The sequence below is a fragment of the Misgurnus anguillicaudatus genome, chromosome 22 (assembly GCF_027580225.2).
Source record: "Misgurnus anguillicaudatus chromosome 22, ASM2758022v2, whole genome shotgun sequence".
In the NCBI taxonomy this organism is placed as follows: domain Eukaryota; kingdom Metazoa; phylum Chordata; class Actinopteri; order Cypriniformes; family Cobitidae; genus Misgurnus; species Misgurnus anguillicaudatus.
This window is the reverse complement of record NC_073358.2, coordinates 2927501-2949690: the sequence shown is the minus strand read 5'-3', so window position 1 is coordinate 2949690 and position 22190 is coordinate 2927501. Positions and strand designations below refer to the sequence as shown.

The following is a 22190-nucleotide window of genomic DNA, read 5'->3' as shown; positions in this document are numbered from 1 at the left end:
AACTGTAGAAAAAATGTTTTATTGTCAACAATTTAAGTTTGTACTATTGGTTGCTTTTAAAACATTTGATAAAACAAAAAATGATAAAATAAAAATGTAATTTCATAATTTTTTACAAAGATGGCGTGTTCCGCGAGAATTGAGTGTTGCCGCGGGAATCTGAACTTCGCGTTAACCAACCAGGACCTTGCTGTAGTAGTGATGTGGAGTCTCAGAAACCCCCTACCATGAAGCGAATTTCCCGTGAATGTCTCGAATGACTGTGGGTTTACACCAGACGCGAGTTCGTCGATTTGCGCGAGTGGATTACATACAAAGTCAATGTAAAGACGCGATCAGATGCGTCCTCGCATGGGGCAATGCGAATGACACAATATGGGCGGCGCGTTTCCCGCGAAAACACGCACTATTCGCCTCAAACGTGTCTTCGCCCAAGTTGAAAATATTCGCATGACACGAAATTAAATCCCGCGAGTAATCTAGAGTGAGTAACGCGAAGCCCCGCATTTGGTGTGTACATAGCATGACTAGAATTTCACGCGCGGCTTTCACACGCGAATGATGCGAGTAAACTCAAATATTCAAGCGTCCAACTACACACAAATAGCAAGTTTTTGCGGCCTCTACCGCACTGGTGCGAATGCACCATAACACAAAAAATCTATTTTGCAGGTGGGGTTGAAACGAAGTAACAATTCACTACTTATGTTTAAAGTGAAATTATACTGAAGTCGTTTTACATTTTTACGAAATTTCACCTGATATTGATAGACCACACTTGTGAGTTATTGACCACTGCAAAAATATATATCTGTCTATAACAAGAAACTTGAGGTTTAAAGAAACACTTCAGTTTTATTTGTGAGGTGAAATTTTAGAACTAGCAGGGTTGTTGCAGTTAATTTCGTCAAATTCAATATGGTTTTTGCAATGTTGCTGCTTTTGTTTTATTTACTTAAAATTAAGTGAATTTGTTTTAAATTCATAAAATGTGCTTTTGATTTATTCAGTGTGTTTTGATCAGTTGACAATAATAGCAAAGTAAATCAGTGTTAGTATTCTAAAGTTTTAACAGTCTGTACTTAAATGAGTTTTTAAGGCTCTTGTTGGTTAAAAATAATTGAATATATTTTTTCCTCTTTGAAATCAAATAAGATTTGTCAAAGTAATCTAAATGTAATCCAAAAGTAGTCAGATTACGTTACCAACGATGTGTCATATAAGAGATTATATTACTGACTACAAATTTTGTGATGTAATTTGTAATCAGTAACGGATTACAAATCATAAGTAATCTACCCTGCTCTGGGTACATGCACATGAAGATCTTTACAGCACGGTCTGTAAGGCATAAATGTTAAAACATTAAATCACAGTACTCAAAAGGTCAAACTTCCATTTAAGGGATGCAAATGTTGAAGAAAAGTCCAAACAAACCATAAACACTTCATTAAATGTTGTAAATTGCAATCATGCATTTCAAGTTTCAAGCAAGACACACGCCTCTGAATATGAATAACAAGAGTGCCAACATCTGTCTGACACCTCTGTACAATTTGAAAAGCACTGGATGAGCATGTGTCGAATGATGTCATGGTGGTTTCGGAAAAAAATGTTACTTTGCTCAGCATCTGAATTAAATATACCCAGTAATCTAACATCTATTTATTGCTTTGGCAACACGAGGATAGGCATCAAACCATTGTGACCGTCCCTCCGCCACTAACTGCGTATGAGTGAGAGGTTTCTCCACATCGAAGAGACAAACAGGAAACCACATGGTGACCATCATGGATGAGGAGCATGTAAGCTATGCTGTGTCCTTGGAGGTTTTATCTATTATTATTTGTCTAAAATGGGGTCCTTCTGCAGAAACTGTGCAGATATGCAGGCAACTTTAAAATGTTTTGTACGCCTTTGAATAGATTAGATAAAGAATGTCAACAAGACATTGTCAGTACGACACAGAACGTCCTAACCACATGAAACCACATCTGTTTTATCATAAAAAGATTTACGGAAAAATAAAGCTACGATCATGTCAAAATCTTATGTGTTAACACGATGAACATAATGTAATGAATTATGATTTACGACATTTTCATTCATATGCCGTATATTCATATGCCGAGGTTTTACGACTGTTACAGAATTCATCCTCCACCGATCCCATCATTCCTGTTCTCTGGGATGTGTGGGAAGGAAAAGTGCAGTACTCCAAGTTAAACACATGGTTAGTAAAAACCCAAGATTTTTACACAGGAGCGACTGAAAGAGGGCTTCCTGAATGAGGGGAAACTTACAGAGGACGGGCCAAGTTCACTCTCTGCGTGGCAAAGATCAAGAGAAGTAACAAGAGTTTCTCCTTAATTTAAGTGCACTTTAAAAAATATATTTCCATTGCCTTTCAGTACCATGTACATACACAGTATTCTTCTGTATCTGTGTCAATATAACTCAAAAGGTTCATGAAGGTGCAATCATCTTTCTAGTGCACCCATAAAACAAATGGTGCATAAAAGGTTCTTCACAGTGATGCCAGAAAAAAACATTTTTGGTTCTTCAAAAAAAATTGTCAAAGGTTCTCACAAAAAGTTCCAAAGAACTAATTTTCACCACAAAAAATTATAATAGGAAATACTTTAGCATGATTTGTCAGCAAGTCCTTCAAATGATTGAATCGCAGCACATAGAATAAAGAGAATAAAGTTTGCACACTAGGTGGGGTTGATTGTGATGAGTAATGACCCTGATATGAAAATGACCACAATCTTTTTACTGGATTTGGCGTGTAAGGGTAATGAAGCAACAGCTGGGTCTGTTTTTAACCATTGTACTTTTATGACTCAGATTTCAGAGAAGATAATGTTCCTATCAGCAAATCCAATTCCATCAGGGTCTAGTGTATACGCTTTTAAACAAAATGACACTTTGTTGCTTTTCACTTCCACCAGAGTGCTTCATGAAAGCATTTAGGGTTTGAGTTGGGACTCCATGACCGTGCCAGTGGTTCAGTTTGGTTTGGTTTAGTTTATACCAGTAAAATCTTTTTTCCATGACTTCATCTTTATTGTTACTTATTCGGGGAAAATGAGCAATGTGACAGCCTGGACCTTTACAGTAACTCTTAAACATGCTGTGGTGTCCTTCATGATCCCCCCAACCAACACTTTCTATGGCGCTTTTCCATCGCATAGAACCCCACGGTTTGGGTCAGGTCGGCTTACTTTTGGGGGCTTTTTCACTGGGTACAGTACGTAGTACCCGATATTTTTTTATACCACTTCGGTTGGGGTTCCAAGCGATCTGAGCTGATACTAAAACGTTACCAGTGTTTCCAGACTTGCGCCGAATTCCTGACCCATGGGGTACTATGCAATGGAAAAGCGCCATTAGATACAAACAATGCATTCTGAACCGTTGCTCACTTCCCTTTTTCTCTCTCCTATCTGAAACGGATGTTTCCAAGATCTTTGCTTCAAACCACCCAACTACCTGCCCATTAAATCCCATAACCACCTCCTTCAGGCCATCTCTCTATTGACCCTCACCCACAATATCAACTCATCTCTTTCCACTGGCACGTTTGTCCCAGCTTTTAAAGAGGCCCGGATAACCCCACTACTAAAAAAACAACACTTAATCCTGCTAGAGAACTACAGACCTGTATCTTGCCAAGACTCTTGAGCGTGTGGTTTTTGACAGCTCTCCTCCTTCTTCACACAAATAACCTAATGGACTCATGCTCTCAGTCATTGAAGCCCTAAGGCAGGCAAGGGCAACCTCAAAATCATCTTTACTGATCCTATCCTATGTACTGTCAATCACCACATCCTCCTTTCGACACTCAAGGCTATAGGTGTCTCTGGTACAGTGCTACTGTGGTTCAAGTCTTACCTCTCAGGTAGGTCATTTAGGGTATCCTGGAGAGGTGATGTCTCCAAACCCCAACGTCTAAATACTAGGGTACCTCAAGGCTCAGTGCTTGGACCACTCCTCTTTTCAATATACATGACATCCATGTGTTCTGTCATTCGGAAACATGCCTTTTCCTAACACTACTATGCAGATGACACACAACTCCACTTGCCTCCACCCTGAAGATCCCACGGTTTCTGCCTGCATCAAAGTAAGCCTTAGGGACATCTTAGTCTGGATTAAGGGTCACCATCTCCAACTGAACCTGGCAAGGACGGAGCTGTTTGTCATGACCCTAAGATTCATCACATCCTTTCCATTCAGCTAGGTTTGTTGCCCATTACACCTTCCAGGACAGACAGAAACCTGGGAGTGGTCATTGATGATCAGCTTGGTAAAATGGCGCTTTTATATAGTGCTTTTTAACAGACCTATGGCCATCCAGAGAGCTTTACAAGTTGCCTCACATTCACCCATTCACTCACACATTCATACACTGACCGCGGTGTCAGCCATGCAAGGCAACATCCAGCTTGTCGGGAGCAGCTGGGGTTAGGTGTCTTGCTCAAGGACACCTCGACATTTGGTCCGGTGGAGCCGGGGATTGAACCACCAACCTTCTGGTTTGTAGACAACCTACATAAACCACAGTGGACCACTGGACAGCTTAGCTTCTCGAAACATGTTGCCAACATAACCCACTCTTGTAGATTCATCCTCTACAATATTAGAAAAATTAAACCTTTCCTAAATGAGCATGGTACGCAAATCTTAGTCCAGGCTCTTGTCCTGTCCACACTGGACTATTGCAAAGCGTTACTGGCCGGCCTCCCAGCCTGCACAACCAAACCCCTACAGGTGATTCAGAATGCAGCGGCAAAAGTGGTCTTCAATGAGCCAAAGGGGGCACACATCACTCCTCTCTTTATCAAGTTACACTGGCTTTAGTTGCTTGCATCAAAATTTAAATCTCTGCTCCTGGCCTTTAAAACCACCACTGGGTCAGCACCTCCTTACCTTCACTCGCTTATACAGCCTTACGTACCCTCTCGACGGCTTGTGGTGCTATCTTAAAAAGGGTCAAAATCACTATCACATACATTCTCTGGATTTGTTCCACATCTGTGGAATGATCTTTCGGTCACGACACGATCCGCTGACTTTGTAGCTCTCTTTAAGAATCGACTAAAAACCCATCTCTTCCGCCAACACCTCACTTACCAATTCAGAGCTTAATATCTTTTTCTATTTCCATGTTTATCTGTTTTCCATCTTTATCTGTACATTTCCTTAAAAAAAAAAAAACATACTTACTAACCCTTGGCTATGTATACTGTGTTAGACTTAGATGATAGTTGTAGTGCACTCATGTATGGCTGTTCTTGTGTTGCTTCTATTGTTTACCTCATGTGTAAGTCACTTTGGACAAAAGCATCTACTAAATGATGTGAATTTGAGTAAAGACAAATCTGTGGATTAGAGAAAATGCATATGAAAATATGTGTTTGGTCATTAAAGCAACACTAAAGAGTTTTTTTACCTTAAAATAATGTTTCCAAAAAAGTTTCAGTCGTTCATCCACTCGATACAGGGTGAACGGCACTTTCACATTCGCTTTGCAGCCCTCTATCAGCCAAAACCACACTAAAGAAGTTTCCAACCGCCGGGTCGCGGTCCTGTAGTTCAAGTGAAAACTACAAAAACGTGCTTACGGCAGACCTACAATCCAATCAGAGCCAGCTTTGCTGGACTAGGCTAAATTATTTACGACAATGGACAATTCCGCTTCCAACCTGTAGGGGGAGCAAAGAGCAAAAACTCTAGTGTCGCTTTAAAGCTGCCATGAAACGGAAGTATCAATTGCCTACTTTTCCCTGTGGTGACGTGTATCCGAGTAAAACCGGCCTCTGAAATAAAATAAGGCAGGGCTGGTTTTAAATTTGTCCATCGAGATCTGATTGGATCATTTGAAGTTGGGTCGTGTTGCTAATAGCTAATCGCAGCGATATTCTACCAGACCCCGCCCACCTGCCATACGCACAACTGGCGCAACGTCATAGAATGTCTCTGAACAGGTTTACGCCCACTTTTGGGGGAAAGTGGACCGGACCTTCCGTTGACTTCTATTCAAGGTGGCGGAACAAAGCAACGTTCGTACACAGCCGGCAGGCGTAAATAACTTATGAAATCACTCAGATTAAACATGTTGAGTAATTATCTGTCCACCCTGCCTGCCATAGAGCGCGAAAGATACATTAACACATTTAATTTGATCACTATTAAAACATGTCCCTTTTATTCTCACAGTGTCGAATTTGTGTAACAACGCTCCCTATTGACCAGAGGTGTCTTACCTGGACATTTACTCGTACCTCATCGAGTCAACAGGGAAGCAAGTGAATGATTTTACTTCGTATTTGAAAGTTACTTCGTATTTATATATTATGTCTTTATATTTAGAGTACTGAGTGCACTTTTCCGTCCAGCCATATCACTCTAAAAAAACAAACGGTGCTATATAGCACCAAAACTGTTGCTTTGGATCGTGACCATAGAAGAACCATTTTTGGTGCCATATAGCACCGGTGAGGCACCAGTGACGCACCTGTGTAGAACCATATAGGGGCCATGTAGCACCACTATATAGCACCACATTTGGTTCTACATAGCACTATATGGTTCTACACAGGTGCTTCACTGGTGCTTCACCGGTGCTATATGGCACTAAAAATGGGTCTTCTATGATTACGAGCGAAGAGCCACTTTTGGTGCTGTATAGCACCGTTTGTTTTTAGAGTGTACAACTAGCCTTAGTGATTTTCCAGCAATCACTGGATAGCGTTGTTACACAAATTTGACGCTGGGAGAATGAAAGGGACAAGTTTTCATATTGACCAAATTAAATGTGTTAATGTATCTTTCGCGCTCTATGGCAGAAGGGTGGACAGATAATTACTCAACATGTTTAATCTGAGTGATTTCATAAGTTTTACGCCTGCCGGCTGTGTAAAAACGTTGCTTTGTTCCGCTAATTTGAATGGAAGTCAATGGAAGGTCTGGGTTATTTGCCCCCAAAAAGGGGCGGTGACGAAATTTACAGTCAAGTTCCCGGATGTGCCGGTAGTCCGTATACTTTATGACCGGAAGTAAACAGAGATCGTTTTTAGGAGGGGAGGAGATTTGCATTTTTGATTAAAGATTATGAGGGCACATGAATTTTTAAAAATTAAAGAAGCTCACACATAAATCATTTGTAAAAAATACCACAATATTACAAAACAAATTATAGTTTTTATTTTACTTTTCATTGCGACTTTAAGTTAAACAGAAATTTACATTACACTGACAAAATTATTATTTTTTAATAATGACTTACACCGATAAATTGTTTATAATAAACACTGCAATATAACATAAACATGATTTCATTGGAACTCTTTAAAATGTGTATTCAAACAACCAGACAAAGACACCTTTATTTTAAAAAGTGTATGTTTATTGTTAATCATTTAAACGTGAATTTTATCCTTCATTCAATGACCTCTTCACTTAAATGGAGTATTAACTATAAGTGTTTAAGCCGTCTGTCTGGCACGAGCAAAAAAAAAAAAAAAAAAAAATGATTTAGCAAAACTCATTACCTAAGAAAATCCATGCTTGCTTCTCCCTCCTCCTCCTCCCACTGTCTGCTCAACATTGGCGAGAAAACTAAAAGCGGGTTGTGGAGTTTATACAACAGTGCGCTGATGACGCGGCCTTACGTAAACTACGTTACTGAAGCTTCACACTTTCATTCAGCATCCCTCCATAACTCCTGCCATGAGCTTGCTTCACCTCTCCATCCTCCTGGGTAAGTCTGCAATTTATTCCTGTGAATGCATTTATAAATGAACACAAAATCATTTGCATGCATGCTTTAAAGATGCATTTACTAACGTTTTAATAACGTGGGGTTTTGTTTCTGCACGGAGCACTTTTTGCTTGCGTCTCCTTTAAACCAGTTATATTTTTTCATATTTATATTATCACCAGTCGCAGTGGTTGTGAGCGCTGAGCCGCAGCTCCTGCGCGGCTCCTGCAGTTTTGAGACGGACAGCTGCGGCTACAGGTCCGACCCGGCGCATGCTTTCTGGACAATAAACGAAGAAGGTATGAGAAGCCAATTTTTCTAAAGTATTTACTCGGTTTACATCGGGTCCCTTCTCTGATGTTTGATTTGCAACAAGTTGCATGGATTTTAGCTGGCGACAGACATTGCGGTTTCATTTTGGCAGGAGTGCAAAACAGTTTCAATGAAGCCTATAATGTATTACACTATTAAAAAGTGCTACTATATCTTTGCATAATTGCAAGCACTGCATTGCAATAACATGCATTTATTTATAATGTGTAGTATGAAAACAATATGCATGTATTGCAGTAATAATCTTTGTTATGTATTGTATATACTGACCTCGTAGAAAATGTTGCACCGTTCTCTCACACTGTTTATACTTGTTACACATCTGCACTTCTTTGAGTGCAGTGCATGACACAACTATCTGATCTATTTCAGTCTGATTCAGACACAAAACAGCTGCGAAGACTCGGTTTTTGTTGCACGCTGAATGGTCTCCTTTAATACAGAATTCAAAAGAACCAGTATCTATCATCATAACTTATTTGTGCTGTCTTCTAAAAATAACATCTGCTAAAAACTGTAAGTGATGAACAACTGGGTGGCCTCAGCTGTTGTGTGTAAAGTAAAGGAGACGCGTTTTTGGACTCACTGTGAAGTGTTTCAAAGGAAGTATAGCCTTGTGAACATACACCGTGCATGTGTCTGGTAAGATGTCTTCGGATGTGGATCTGTGTGCTGAGTTTTCTCCCACAGGTCAATAAATATAGAAACAGGAGCGGTCTACCAATGTGTGCCTGTGTTTGGTTTCCTGGACAACACATTAACCAAATAGAGTCAGACATCCTAGGTTTATAAAAGTGAAGCCCTTTCCGTATTTTTGCAACATATTAAGTCAGCATTTCATATCAATTGTATATTTGAGCAATATTAAGGGCGACATATCATAAAAATCTGACTTTTTCCATGTTTAAGTGCTATTATTGGCTCACCAGTGCTTCTATCAACCTAGAAAATGTGAAAAAGATCAACCCAGTAACTTAGTTTTGTAAACCATTCTCTGCAAACATATGAAAAAATAGGTCATTGAAACTTGGCTCCCCTTGTGATGTCAGAAGGGGACAATACCGCCCCTTTTCTGCACTATCAAACCACAGCACTGTCATTTAGTGCAGAGAGAGAGAGAGAGAGAGAGAGAGAGAGAGAGAGAGAGAGAGAAAATAATTGACAGCACAAAAGAGTTTCAATTTCAGCAAACCACCATTACAGCGATCAGTGTTTGCGTTATCAGCTCATTTGCATTTTAAAGGACACACCCCAAAATGGCACATTTTTGCTCAAACCTACAAAATGTCAATTTTAACATGTTATAATAAATTATCTGTGCGGTATTTTGAGCTAAAACTCATATGTACTCTGGGGACACCGAAGATTTATTTGACATCTTAAAAAAGTCCCCTTTAAATGGATAGTTCACCCCCAAATACAAATTCTGTCATCATTTACTCTCCCTTAAGTTGTTATATACCTATATTAATGTTTTTTTTTCTGCTGAACACAAAGGAATATATATATATTGAGTAATGTTTGTAACCAAACTGTTTTTTGAGCACCATTTACTTCCATAGTATTTTTCTTTTCTACTATGGAAGTCTATGGCGCTCCCGTATCTTCCTTTATTACAAATATCCTCCTTTATGTTAAGCAAAAAACAAAAAGGTGATTAAATAATGACAGAATTTATATGTTTGTGTAAATTAACCCATAAGTTTTTGCAAATGTTATCGCAAATTCAATTTATTTCACATTTATTTTCCTAGCACTTTTCATCGGCTTTACAGAAAATGCATGTTTCTATGTTATAAAACAAGAATAGTCTGTTAGTTTCCAGGAAACAATTTTGTGTTTAAAGACGTCAAAGGCTCAGAGCTAAAACATGGCAAAATTTGGGATATCAGTGAAAATGTATTATAATTTAATAAACAAATATTATAGAAGTATTGTGTTAAATGATAATGAAGATATTTTCATAAAATATGGTAAAGTTGATGATACCATTGAATTTCATTGTATTTGTTTTTGCTACTATTGAAGTCAACGTGTTACCATCATTTATCAAATATCTTCTTTTGTGTTTATCAGAAAAAATAAATTCATACAGGTTTGGATCAACATAAGGGTGAGGAAATTAAGCATTTTCTTTGAGGGTGCTGCGAAGGGATGCACCCTGCACATGCCGAAAAGTTTGAGAAACGCTTGCTTACGTGATGAAATATCATACATCTTCGCAAAATATTTTGGCAAAAACAACATTTAAGATTATTTGGCTAAAAGTAAGTTATTCATATCCAGACTATATCAGGTCTAGTTAACCTACTCTACACGATGGACCCTGTACCGGGTCCAAAATTACTTATTATTATTTTATATAAAATATTCCTTTATTTTTTAATGGTCTGTCATGGACCCAGTATACCACATGAGATACTGTTTGAAAGCTTTTCTACCCTTAGATATGCATCACTTTGACATATTTTTACTCTAAGAAAGTTATTTACACTTAATTTACACTTATCCCCCCCCAAAATGTTTTACATAATTTAATATTCACATATTTCATATTTTTCCAAATATGGCAAACATGGGCAAGTCTTATATCAAATGAAAGCTCTAACTCTCAGGAATCATGCTACATAATTATTTTTGTTCTAATAGCATCAAATTTCCAACAATCGTCGCATGAATAATGAGGTAAAAAAATTGTCTTTTGTAAACATATGGGAAACTTAAGAGTGAACTGCCTCAGATAGCACATATAGCCACAAATGCTACACCATCTTTTCTCTTAGGTCCTACTGTAAACAATGAGTCCATTCACAGCATTTTCTTTGTTTGTGTGCATGAATAATCCCTTGCTATTTATTATATGTGCAAAACAAAAAAAAATTATATTTATATGAAAAATGTATTTTCGGACACTTCAGTAAAATGAGAACAACTTTTGAATTCGAAAAGCTAAAGAGATCATTCTTTTTTTTGGGTGTTTAATGCCTGCTTGCTGCTAACAACCTGAACTGTCTGCAGTCTGCTAGAGCACACAGAACCAGAGTTATTCTTTTTTAAAGAACACAAAAAAAGAATAAAATTTGATGTTTCATCATATGAAAAACAACTTAGATAACAATATTTGTCACAAACAGCAGCTTTTTATGTAACTTCAAAGGGTTTTCTGCAAAATGCTATAAAGAAATTGCATTTATTCCACTGTATGTGGGTATGGGAGCACTTCAAATGTTTTAAGTGGAATTTGGATACAAAATGGGTATAATTCCTCCCTTTAGTTAGAATAGAATAACTTTATAGACAACTATCCTTTTTTCTCTGTAAGCTGACAATTGCTTGAATCAAACAAAACTGTCTGCAGGTTGCTGGAACACCCAGGGCCAGAGTTATACACTTTCAAATTCAGACTTTAGATAAAAAACCATCAAAAAGCGCCTATTTATTTTTGTGTTTATTAGAGGACTGACAACACATACAACCATGTTTAGCACTTTCAACAATGTTTTATGTAATTTCAAAGGGTTTCCTGTAAAATGATATGAAACCTTTGTATGTACACCTCTGAATGTGGATATGGGAAGCTTTTGAAATTGGGTAGGCCAAATCCAGACGGAAATCCCCCCTAGACAGTAAAATGAAGGCTACTGTTGCTTAGTTTAATTTGTTATAATACAAATTATGTAGGTTGCTATTGCTTAGTAACATGAACACTATGTAATGCTACTGAATAGTGGTTACAATCAATTTAAGGTTATTATGCCTACAGTGTAGTAAATGTAGAGTAGTTTATTTATTCATCAAATAGCCATTCAATGAAAGAATGGAAATATGGGTCAACATTCCCAGAAAAAATCTGGAGACCTCAAAAGTAAACCTGTTAACCTTTTCAAGTTGCATTTTTGGACAGCTGTGGAAATCATTTTATGCATCTGGAGATGCACAGGAGACATTCACAGACTTCAGCCTAATAATACTATAATGCATTTGGCAGACACTTTTATCCACAGTGACTTGTAGTGCATTACAAAGCGATACATTTTATCAGTATGAACGCTCGCTGGGATTGAACCCAAAACCTTTTGCATTGCTAACACAATCTACCATTGAACTACAGGACCACTTTATTATCTGTGGACACTTAAAGCTATGCATGTATGATACATTGACATTCGTTTAAAATTAAACCATAAAAGCTGATAGGTTTTAATTTAAAAGAGACAATCGTCCTCTTTGTTAAACTACACATGGCCTGAGGTACATGTACTATAAATGTAGCTGTTGGAGATCGATGACTTCAGTTTATTTCTTTATAATTTAATTGATTTCACAATGCATTGTTCTGAAGCAGTTTTACAATCCCCCCAGTAAGCAACCAGAGGGATAAACGAATAGGAAAATCTGCAAAGTCGATTATGTAGAAACCTTGGGAAGAACGGAGCTCAGTTGGGAAAGCCCATCTCCACTGGCTGGTATTTTTTTAAACACATTTATACAGAGATAATCTTTAGGTGTTTTCTGTGACCTCTATGCTAGTCTTGAGAGTAAGGGTCCTGTAAACTGTATGTTGACCTTTGAACTTGTCGGTGGTCTGGTATAGATTTTTCAGACTGTGAGTGTCTGTTAAAGTTTAGTCTGGCATACTGTGCTATGTCATGTCTAATTTTCACATTTTCCATAGTTTTGAAAGGCACATGAGTGATCAAAACACACACAGGCCGTTTCAACTTGAGAATTGATGTCAGTGGCTTTAGCATTGCAAATGAATGCTGTAGCTCAGAAGTGATTATGAGCCTCGGCTTGACATGTGAGATATTAAGGTTGGTATTTGCTTATGGACTAAATAAATGAGACAGATCTTGAAGAGAGGCCCAAACCAAAGTGTAGGAAATTAGCGTCTGTTTGCAGGAGGGCATGGAAAGAGAAAAGAGGAGGAGACGTGGTCCCCATCTGACACCTGTAATGAATCATTTTCACCATGAGAACAGCTGGAGGGTTTAAAGATCACCAATGCCAGCGGAGGCCAAACACTCTTACATCATGTTGAAGTTCATGCACACACAAAGTAGATAAATTCACAACATCTCGGATGGCTTTATTACTTTTTTATCAGACTTAGAATGTTGCCAGTTAATTAAAGAATTGACATAATATTAAATCATTTTAAGAGGTTTTGTTTCACTCTAAAATGCTTGGTTATTGGGTCAGAAAGAGACAAACTTAGCCATTAGGGGAAATTAACCCAGAAAATGTTTATAAAACAACCAGCATATAAATTACAACCCATTCAGACAGCAGACGACCACGGGCCAGAACCGCATTGGATCAGCTGACTTCGGCCCAGATCCGGCCCTTAGTCGTCGCTGCTTGGGCATCTGGTTGGGTTTGTTCCTTTTTGACCCAATGCTGGGTTGAACATAACCCAATTGCTTGTTGGTGTACAACATTGTGTAAATTTACGAATATTAATTTCATAAATTGGATGTTGGAGTCTCTGTGTCTTATGAATGTGTAGATTACATTACTGTCGGCCTGATATAAATACCACTTGTTTTATTTTTTTAAACACAGCGAGTTAACCGTAGTGCAGCAGGGACCACCGCTCATTTAATTTACTTATCTGTTAAGATGTAGCTTGATCCAGATACTTGTGTTTATGGATTGTTGGATTTATTTGTCTTTAGAAAACCCGTCTCCATTGTTGTAGACAAATTATTTAAACAATCATGATGTTAAAGTCCCCATGAAATCAAAATGGACAGTTCTTATTTATTAATAGAATATTTAGTGTTCATTATAAACAATTTATAAATGTGGGTAATTATTATAATTTTTTAATTCGTGCGCCCTCATAATCTTTAATCAAAATCTGTATGTACTTTCATCCTCTTGTTGCGATCCTTCTCTGATGATGTCAGCTAGACGGCTTGGGCGGAGCATCTGCTAACCCCGCCCCTCTAACATAAACACATTTTTTATTCTGTTCTTAAACTAATAACATAGTGCCTTTTAATTCATGCACAAATGTTTTAGTTGAGACCAGTAGCTTTTCAAAGACCCAGTAAGTGAATTTTGATGTTTTTTTACATTGAAACAGGAAGTTAGGGCGGGATATATTAAGTGGCTCCTCCCCATCTTAAAACGTCCAATAGCGTTTAGTTGACCTCATAGCCTGGAAGTACAGAATGACATCATAAAAAATCATTGATCAGACAAAAAAATCATTAAAGCAAAATATACTAAATAGGAATTTAATGGAGATTTTAAACACAGAGATCCACATAGATCTAAAAAAATGACATGCATTGAAATGATGATTTATCTTTCAGGTCGCTTCATTACAGCGGACTCTCTCCATGCCGGTGATTCAGAAAAGCATGTATTAATAAGTCCACATCTGGAGCTTCACGACTGGAGCTGTGCACGGATGGTCTATCAGATCACCGGCTCGGGTTCTCTTCAGCTCCACTTACGGCCCGAGGGCGAAAACTTCGACTACATGCTTTGGACGACAAACAATCCTTCAGACAGTTGGCTCATTGCCAGCGTGGACCTCCGCAATATGACCGGGACTTACCAGGTATCAGCCTGACTTTTGAGTAAAAGTGAAAGAAATAAGAAAACAGAAGGATTGTTTATGTGATAGTGGAGCTATTCATAGTTTTCCAGAGTACTGTAAACATCAAAGAGGGTTTGAGTGGTTTTGAGGTTCTTTGTAGTGATAAAAGGTTCTTTAGATTATGAAAGAAACTATTCGCTAAACTTATATTTATCTTTAAAGACTGCTTTGTCTCTTTTACATTACATTTTGATTTTAATTAACTTGTTTTTCTCCATTCAGTTATTATTCGAGGGCATTCCTGGCCAAGGAATAGGAAACAGCGTTGCTATTTTTGAAATTCACATCATTCCTGGATTCTGTATAGGTAGGTCCTCGTCCTTTAATCTAACACCAGATGCAAGTTCAACTATTTGCGCGAGTAGATTACATACAAAGCCAATTAGACAATGTGAAAAAAAATCAACCTAGTAACCTAGTAGTTTTGGTAAACCATTCTCTGCAAGCATGTGAAAAAATAGGTAATTGAAATTTGACCCCCTTGTGATGTCAGAAGCGGATCTTATTATAATAATACCGCCCTTTACTGTGCGTTCACACCAGGCGCGGTAGAGGCTGCAAAAAGTAGTTGGACGCTTAAACATTACTGTGGGTTCACACCAGATGCTAGTTCAACGATTTGCGCGAGTAGATTACATACTAAGCCAATGCAAAGACATGATTAGACGCATCCTCGCGTGGGACAATGCGAATGACGCAATATGGGCAGCGTGTTTGCCGTGAAAACGCGATATTCGCCTGAAATGCGTCTTCGTCCAAGATGAAAATATTCTACTCAAGCAAAAATTAGCATGACACGCAGTTATTGCGAGTAATCTGAAGCGAGTAACCCGCATTTGGTGTGTATGTAGCATTACTGTGGGTTCACACCAGATGCGAGTTCAACTATTTGCGCAAGTAGATTATATACAAAGTCAGTGCAAAGACATGATCAGAAGCATCCTTGCGTGGGACGATGCGAATGACGCGATATGGGCCGCATGTTTGCCACGAAAACACACACTATTCCCCTCAAACGTGTCTTCGTCCAAGTTGAAATATTCAACTTGAGTGAAAAATCCGTATGACACAAAATTAAATCCCACGAGTAATCTAGAGCGATTAATGCAATGCCCAGCATTTGGTGTGTACGTAGCATTACTGTAGGTTCACACTAGATGCGAGTCCAACTATTTGTGCAAGTTGATTACAAACAAAGTCAATGCAAAGATGAGATCAGACGTGTCCTCGCGTATGACAATGCGAATTACGCGATATAGGCCACACGTTTGCCACGAAAACACACGCTATTCGCCTCAAATGCATCTTCATCTAAGTTGAAAATATTCAACTCGAGCGAAAAATTAGTATGACATGAAGTTAAATCCCGCTAGTAATCTAGAGCGAGTAACGCAATGCCTCGCATTTGGTGTGTATGTAGCATTACTATGGATTCACACCAGATGCGAGTTCAACTATTTGCGCGAGTAGATTACAAACAAAGTCAATGCCAAGACGAGATCAAACGCGTCCTTGCGTGGGACAATGTGAATGGCGCAATATGGACCGCGCGTTTGCCGTGAAAACACACACTATTCGCCTCAAATGTGTCTTCGTCCAAGTAGAAATATTCAACTTGAGTGAAAAATCCGTATGACACAAAATTAAATCCCGCGAGTAATCTAGAGCGAGTAACGCAATGCCCCGCATTTGGTGTGTATGTAGCATTACTATGGGTTCACACCAGATACGAGTTCAACTATTTGCGCGAGTAGATTACAAAGAAGTCAATGCCAAGACGAGATCAGACGCGTCCTCGCGTGGGACGATGTGAATGACGCGATATGGGCAGTGCGTTTGCCGCGAAAACATGCACTTTTCGCCTCAAACGCGTCTTCGCTCAAATTGAAAATATTCAACTCGAGTGAAAAATTAGTATGACACGAAGTTAAATCCCGCGAATAATCTAGAGCGAGTAACGCGATGCCCTGCATTTGTTGTGTACGTAGCATTACTGTGGGTTCACACCAGATGCGAGTTCAACTATTTGCGCAAGTAGATTACATACAAAGTCAATGCAAAGACAAGATCAGACGCATCCTCACGTGGGACAATGCGAATGACGCGATATGGGCCGCACGTTTGCCATTACTGTGCATTACTGTAGCATTACTGTGGGTTCATACCAGATGTGAGTTCAACGTTTTGCTTGAGTAGATTACATACAAAGTCAATGCAAAGACGCGATTAGACATGTCCTCGTGTGGGGCGATTGAGCATCGCCCCACTCGAGGACATGTCTGATCACGTCTGACGGGAAATGGGTGGTCTAGAGGGGGTAACGCAATGCCCCACGTTTGGTGTGTACATAGCATTATGCTGCATTCACACAAGCGGGAGTGATTTTAATGTTAAAGTGTAACTAAACCCCTGGTCAAAGCCTGACTCCACCCACTGGCAATATTTGAAAAATGCAAGAAAAGTGGGCAGATCCCAACGGAGATAGAGGGGACGAACTAAGTTTGTACCAAGTGTGTGGTGGGATCCTAACAAGGGTGTGGTGAGCTTGAACCTGCTTACTTCACGAGTTATTTTTTGGACCCAACATCCAATAGGAAAATTCAACTGCAGTAACCACCGTTCAACCTGAAGAGGGCAGCACTTAGACGTTTTTACACCATATATTGCAGTATTGAAACACTTTATATCTTAATGTCAAAAAACTTACTAAAATCAATGAACAGCGCTAATAAAGCATCATTCTTAAAGATCATTAACTAAAAAAAGTTGGATTAGGGTTTAGTTACTCTTTAAGTCAATGTGAAGACGCGCGTCTGGCACGCGAATGAGGCGTTGTCGCAGGAAATGTGTGAGTTGAAAAATGTGAACTTTGGCGGAAAAACGCGCCACGTTAACCAATCAGGAGCTTGCTCTAGTAGTGACGTGATTACAGGAAGTGAGCAGTCGCAGAAGCCCGTCCCATGACGCGAATTTCTCGATGACTAGAATTTTATGTGTGGCTTTCATGCTCGAATGAAGCGAGTACCCTTAAAATGTTCAAGCTAGACGCGGTAGACGCGAATGTGAACCCACAGTTCTGCTACGTACACACCAAACGCGGGGCATTGCGTTACTCGCTCTAGATTACTCGCGGGATTTAACTTTGTGTCATGGATATTTTTTTTACTTCGTTTCATGCATCATTTTTCCCTCGAATTGAATATTTTCAACTTGGGCGAAGATGCGTATAGGCGAATAGCGCGTGTTTTCGCGGCAAACGCGCCGCCCATATCAAGTCATTTGCATTGCCCCATGCGAGGACGCTTCTGATCGCATCTTTGCATTGCCTTTGTATCTAATCTACTCACGCAAACAGTTTAACTCGCGTCTGGTGTGAACACACATTTAGAGTTTACTCACTTCATTCGCTTGTAAAAGCCGTGTGTGAAATTCTAGTCATTCGAGACATTTAGCGGAAATTCACGTCATGGGTGGGGGCCTTTTGCGCTGTAATCACGTCACTACTACAGCAAGCTCCTGATTGGTTTGTAATATCCGCTAAAGTTCAGATTTTTTCACTCGTGCTTCTCCCGCGGCAACACTCAATTCGTGCAGAAAGAGAGAGTAAGAGAGTCAAACACACAATTACCACCAACTGGGAATTGTTTGGGAATTACATTATAGGTAATAGATGAATGGATGCATAACCTACTTTAAGTTTAATGCTGTGTGTATTTCAGAGTGTAACTTTGAAGAGCATCACTTGTGTGGCTATAGCAATCAATGGAACCCCAATGTGAACTGGTATGTGGGGGGAAGCGTCGCCCGAGACCCTCAGTCAAATCTTCCGAATGACCACACCATGAACAATGAGAGAGGTAATATTATAATACTGTATAATAACGCACAAGCTGAAAAAAATCCTTGTGACCCAAGCTTTCCAAATAGACCAAAGATTTGTGTCCTGAGGAATGAGCTGTGTGAATCTTTTCTTTGTTTCATTTTCCACCAGGTCATTACATGTACGTGGACTCGGTTTATGCTAAAAGGTTCCAAGAGGTGGCCAAGCTGGTGTCTCCAATGACAACCACTCCATTGGCGGGGTGCTTGTCATTTTACTATCAGCGGGACCAAGCCATTGGGAATATCTTCTCCGTCTTTACCAGGGACCAGCTGGGTCACTACGAGGAGATCTGGAGACCCGATGTGTACGCAACATTACGGTGGAAGTTAGTGCAAGTGGATATTAAAGCACCTCATCCATTAGAGGTCAGTTTAGTTTGACTCGGCTCTAAGTGCGTATATTTCTTCATGTGTGCGGGAGCATTTTCAAACCTAGCACTGTTTGCAACACACAGGTCATGAGTTCGATCCCCAGGAAAAAACACATAAGGATTACACATGTTTAGATTGAATGCACTGTAAGTCACTTTAGATCTGCGCGTAGATAAATGTAAATTATTTGGGCTGTTGGTGTTGATGTTTTAGTATACACTCCATATTTATGATGGATTATGTTATTGAATTCATCCTTTGCTGTTTCAGTAGATGAAACATCTTCACTGAGTATTTCACTTAAATTTTATCTAAATTCCCCAATAAATGTCTAAATAAATGAGTCAATCTTGCCATAATGGAATGTAGGACATCTGTAAATAACACTTTACAACTAAAGCTGATGGAAAAACTCTCAGTGAGAGAAAACACTCTTGCAACCTGTTTCATAATATTTATTCATCTATCTGCAGATTAATGCATCATATTATGGCGTAATAAACACAAATTGTTTTGCTAAGGTTTGCATATGGTGGTGTGTTCTCAATGACGATATTATCCTATAATATTCCTAAAAGAGGAAATATCCCAATACATTAGTGCATAGTTTTTTTTTCAAGCGTCATCAGTCGTAACCAAATGCACTAAATAATCCAGCTAAAACTGAATCAGCATGGCACATTTATGTAAATGTAAACCAAACTCTGAGCTGAGTTCGCTTAAAGATTTCACAGTCTGGTCTTTTTCAGCCCATCATAACATAATCTAAGAGAAAAAGTGTTTGTTTTTCATCTGTAGGAATAATATAAACATGAAATGCTAAGGCTGCCATGTTTAAGTGCGAGCCGCCAGCTCTGTAAATAATGAGAGTCTGTATATCTTCACCAGCTAATAATACAAAAATAACACCACACACAGAACCTCATAGCAATGTAAAGTACCAAGCAAGAATAATTTTTTTGCCTTTTTATTAACCTTTTTTGGGGACTTTGTGTGTCTAATTTGAATTATTATGTTTGGTTTACTAGGTGGTTTTTGAAGTGGCGTTCAACAGCGCTCGCGGTGGCTACGTCGCTCTGGATGACATCTCGTTTTCTTCAGAGTTTTGCCACACAGAGACAGGTGAGTATGTGAGCTGTCTCTGGGGCAGTACCCTTTAAAATGGTCCTAACGTTGGACAATTTAGGTACAGATATGTATACATTTGGTGCCAATATGTACCTCTGAGGTACTGATATAGTATAAACTGTTTATGTTAAGAAGTATATAATACTTGATGTTAAATTTATAGTACTCGCTTACCATATTATTTATTGTGGAACTGCACCACTAGTGGCTCTAGTGAGAATGCAGTGTGTTCTGATTATGGACCCTATCATACAACCGGCGCAATGCGCGACACAAGTGTCTTTTGCTAGTTTCAACTCTGCGCAATTCATCTCAATAATTTTCACGTTTAGCGCCGCGTTGTTTAAATAGCAAATGCATTTGCGCCCAATTTTGTGCCTATGGGCATTCTGGTCTGAAAACGAGGTGTGTTCAGGCTCATTGTTGGCACGTTGCTATTTTGAGACAACCAAAATAGACTACACCATTTATCAACTAAAACCTAGTCTAAAGTCTATGGCGCAATATTGTTTTTGTTATTTAAAGAGCGTGTTAGTTATATGCGCCTATAAACGGTACGACAACACGCGTTTGCTTATCACACACATAAATGCGCAGCAGCACACAAACGTTTTTAAATATGAAAACTTAAAGAATTAAAACGTAAAAGATTATTATTGAGTCTCTTGGACATAAATGAGGATCGATTATGAAACGTTAGAAGGCGCAAAGAGCAGCTTCACCTTTAGCCTGGTAAGTAATTAAATATTTTGCTTTAAACACATGCAGATATTGCATCTATTATGTTTTTTAAATGCTACCCCACGGATTTATTTTATATGATGACTTTGTGCCTGAGAACCGTGTAATCTTGTAAAAGTAATGCTTTAAAAAAAACTCACGACGCTGTCCGAGTGCTGAAACGTTGTTCTCTCTGCCCGACTCTGGCTGGATCAGCAGGTTGCAGGATGTGAGACGCGTTATAAACGAGTGTTGCCAACAGGGAGGTTGTAGAGTGCCCTCTAGTGGACAAACTATACAACGGCAACACACATGACATGGTTAAAGGCTGTTTTGTCCGTTTTTAAAAAAATATTCATTTATCGGCCATTATGAATGCCGATACCGATAGTTTGGAAATGGCTAATATCGGGCGATAATATCGACCTGCTGATATATCGGTCGGGCTCTACTCTCCACACGTTTGTAAATTCTTTATCTCCTGTTTGTTACAAATAAAGTTTTTTTAAAAGTACAAACCTTTTCTTTCATATTTGTAAATTATTGTTTAAGATAACACTGATCATGTAAGCTATCCATAAGTTTACAGCAATTAAAAGCCTGATAATTTTACTTCCATGACGACTTTTATTGTTTAATTAAAAAAGAACAATTTCAATACAAATGAAAACAACCAATTTTTTAACATCAATCTTAAACTGGGGGTCTCCTTCTTCCGCTTACTTTGCATTATACAAATTCCAACGTCTAAATAGGGAATCAGCATGGCGCGAGCGCAATTGGCTTTTTTAAAGGGAATGGGAGATGAGACTCTTATTGGTTTATTGCACGTTACGCCTAAAACACACCCATTACTCAACACGAGAATAGAAACAATCCTTTTAGACTGTGCGCTGGGTGCACAAACCATTTTTCCTGTCGTAAAATTTGCAAAAGTGAATTCGTTTAGAGTGAGCTGTGCGCTTTAGACAATGCGTTTAGATTGTTAAAATAGGGCCATATAGGTTAAAACATCACAGTTTACCTTTTGAAAGGGTAACGCGTGACAGCTTGGGACAATTTTTTGACCATTTTTCCTGACAGTGCACAGATGAACATTATTCCGCTTATTTCACAGCTTCTCGCCACATGAGTAAATTATATAACACAAAACCATGATTTAAAACATTTTATAAGCTCATTTGCAAACAAATGCAAACCTTCAGTGAAGAAAAAACGTTTTCTAGTGGCTTTAAGTCAGGGCACGAAGTTCTGAAAAGACAAACATGCATTTGGTTTAATCATTTGTTAATTTAATCACATATGTATATTATTAACTCTTTCCCTGCCATTGACCAGTAATCTCGTCAATTAGCAGAAAATGCTTCCCTCCCA

The 22190-nt window shown here is 38.8% G+C and overlaps 1 protein-coding gene across 3 annotated transcripts in view; it reads left to right on the top strand.

The window, feature by feature from the left end:
- Nucleotides 1-7622: 7622 nt before the first annotated feature.
- The window catches only part of mamdc2a (MAM domain containing 2a), a 25756-nt gene continuing 11188 nt past the window's right edge, over nucleotides 7623-22190 (top strand). The window contains exons 1-7 of one of the 3 annotated variants that reach the window (XM_055200364.2): nucleotides 7623-7768; nucleotides 7948-8067; nucleotides 14425-14675; nucleotides 14937-15021; nucleotides 18434-18571; nucleotides 18706-18962; nucleotides 19997-20090. In XM_055200364.2, the coding sequence (XP_055056339.2) occupies nucleotides 7738-7768; nucleotides 7948-8067; nucleotides 14425-14675; nucleotides 14937-15021; nucleotides 18434-18571; nucleotides 18706-18962; nucleotides 19997-20090 (976 nt within the window). In that variant the 5' untranslated portion in view covers nucleotides 7623-7737. The remainder of the gene's footprint in view (nucleotides 7769-7947; nucleotides 8068-14424; nucleotides 14676-14936; nucleotides 15022-18433; nucleotides 18572-18705; nucleotides 18963-19996; nucleotides 20091-22190) is intronic. The other 2 variants (XM_055200363.2, XM_073860755.1) reach the window with 2 other exon arrangements.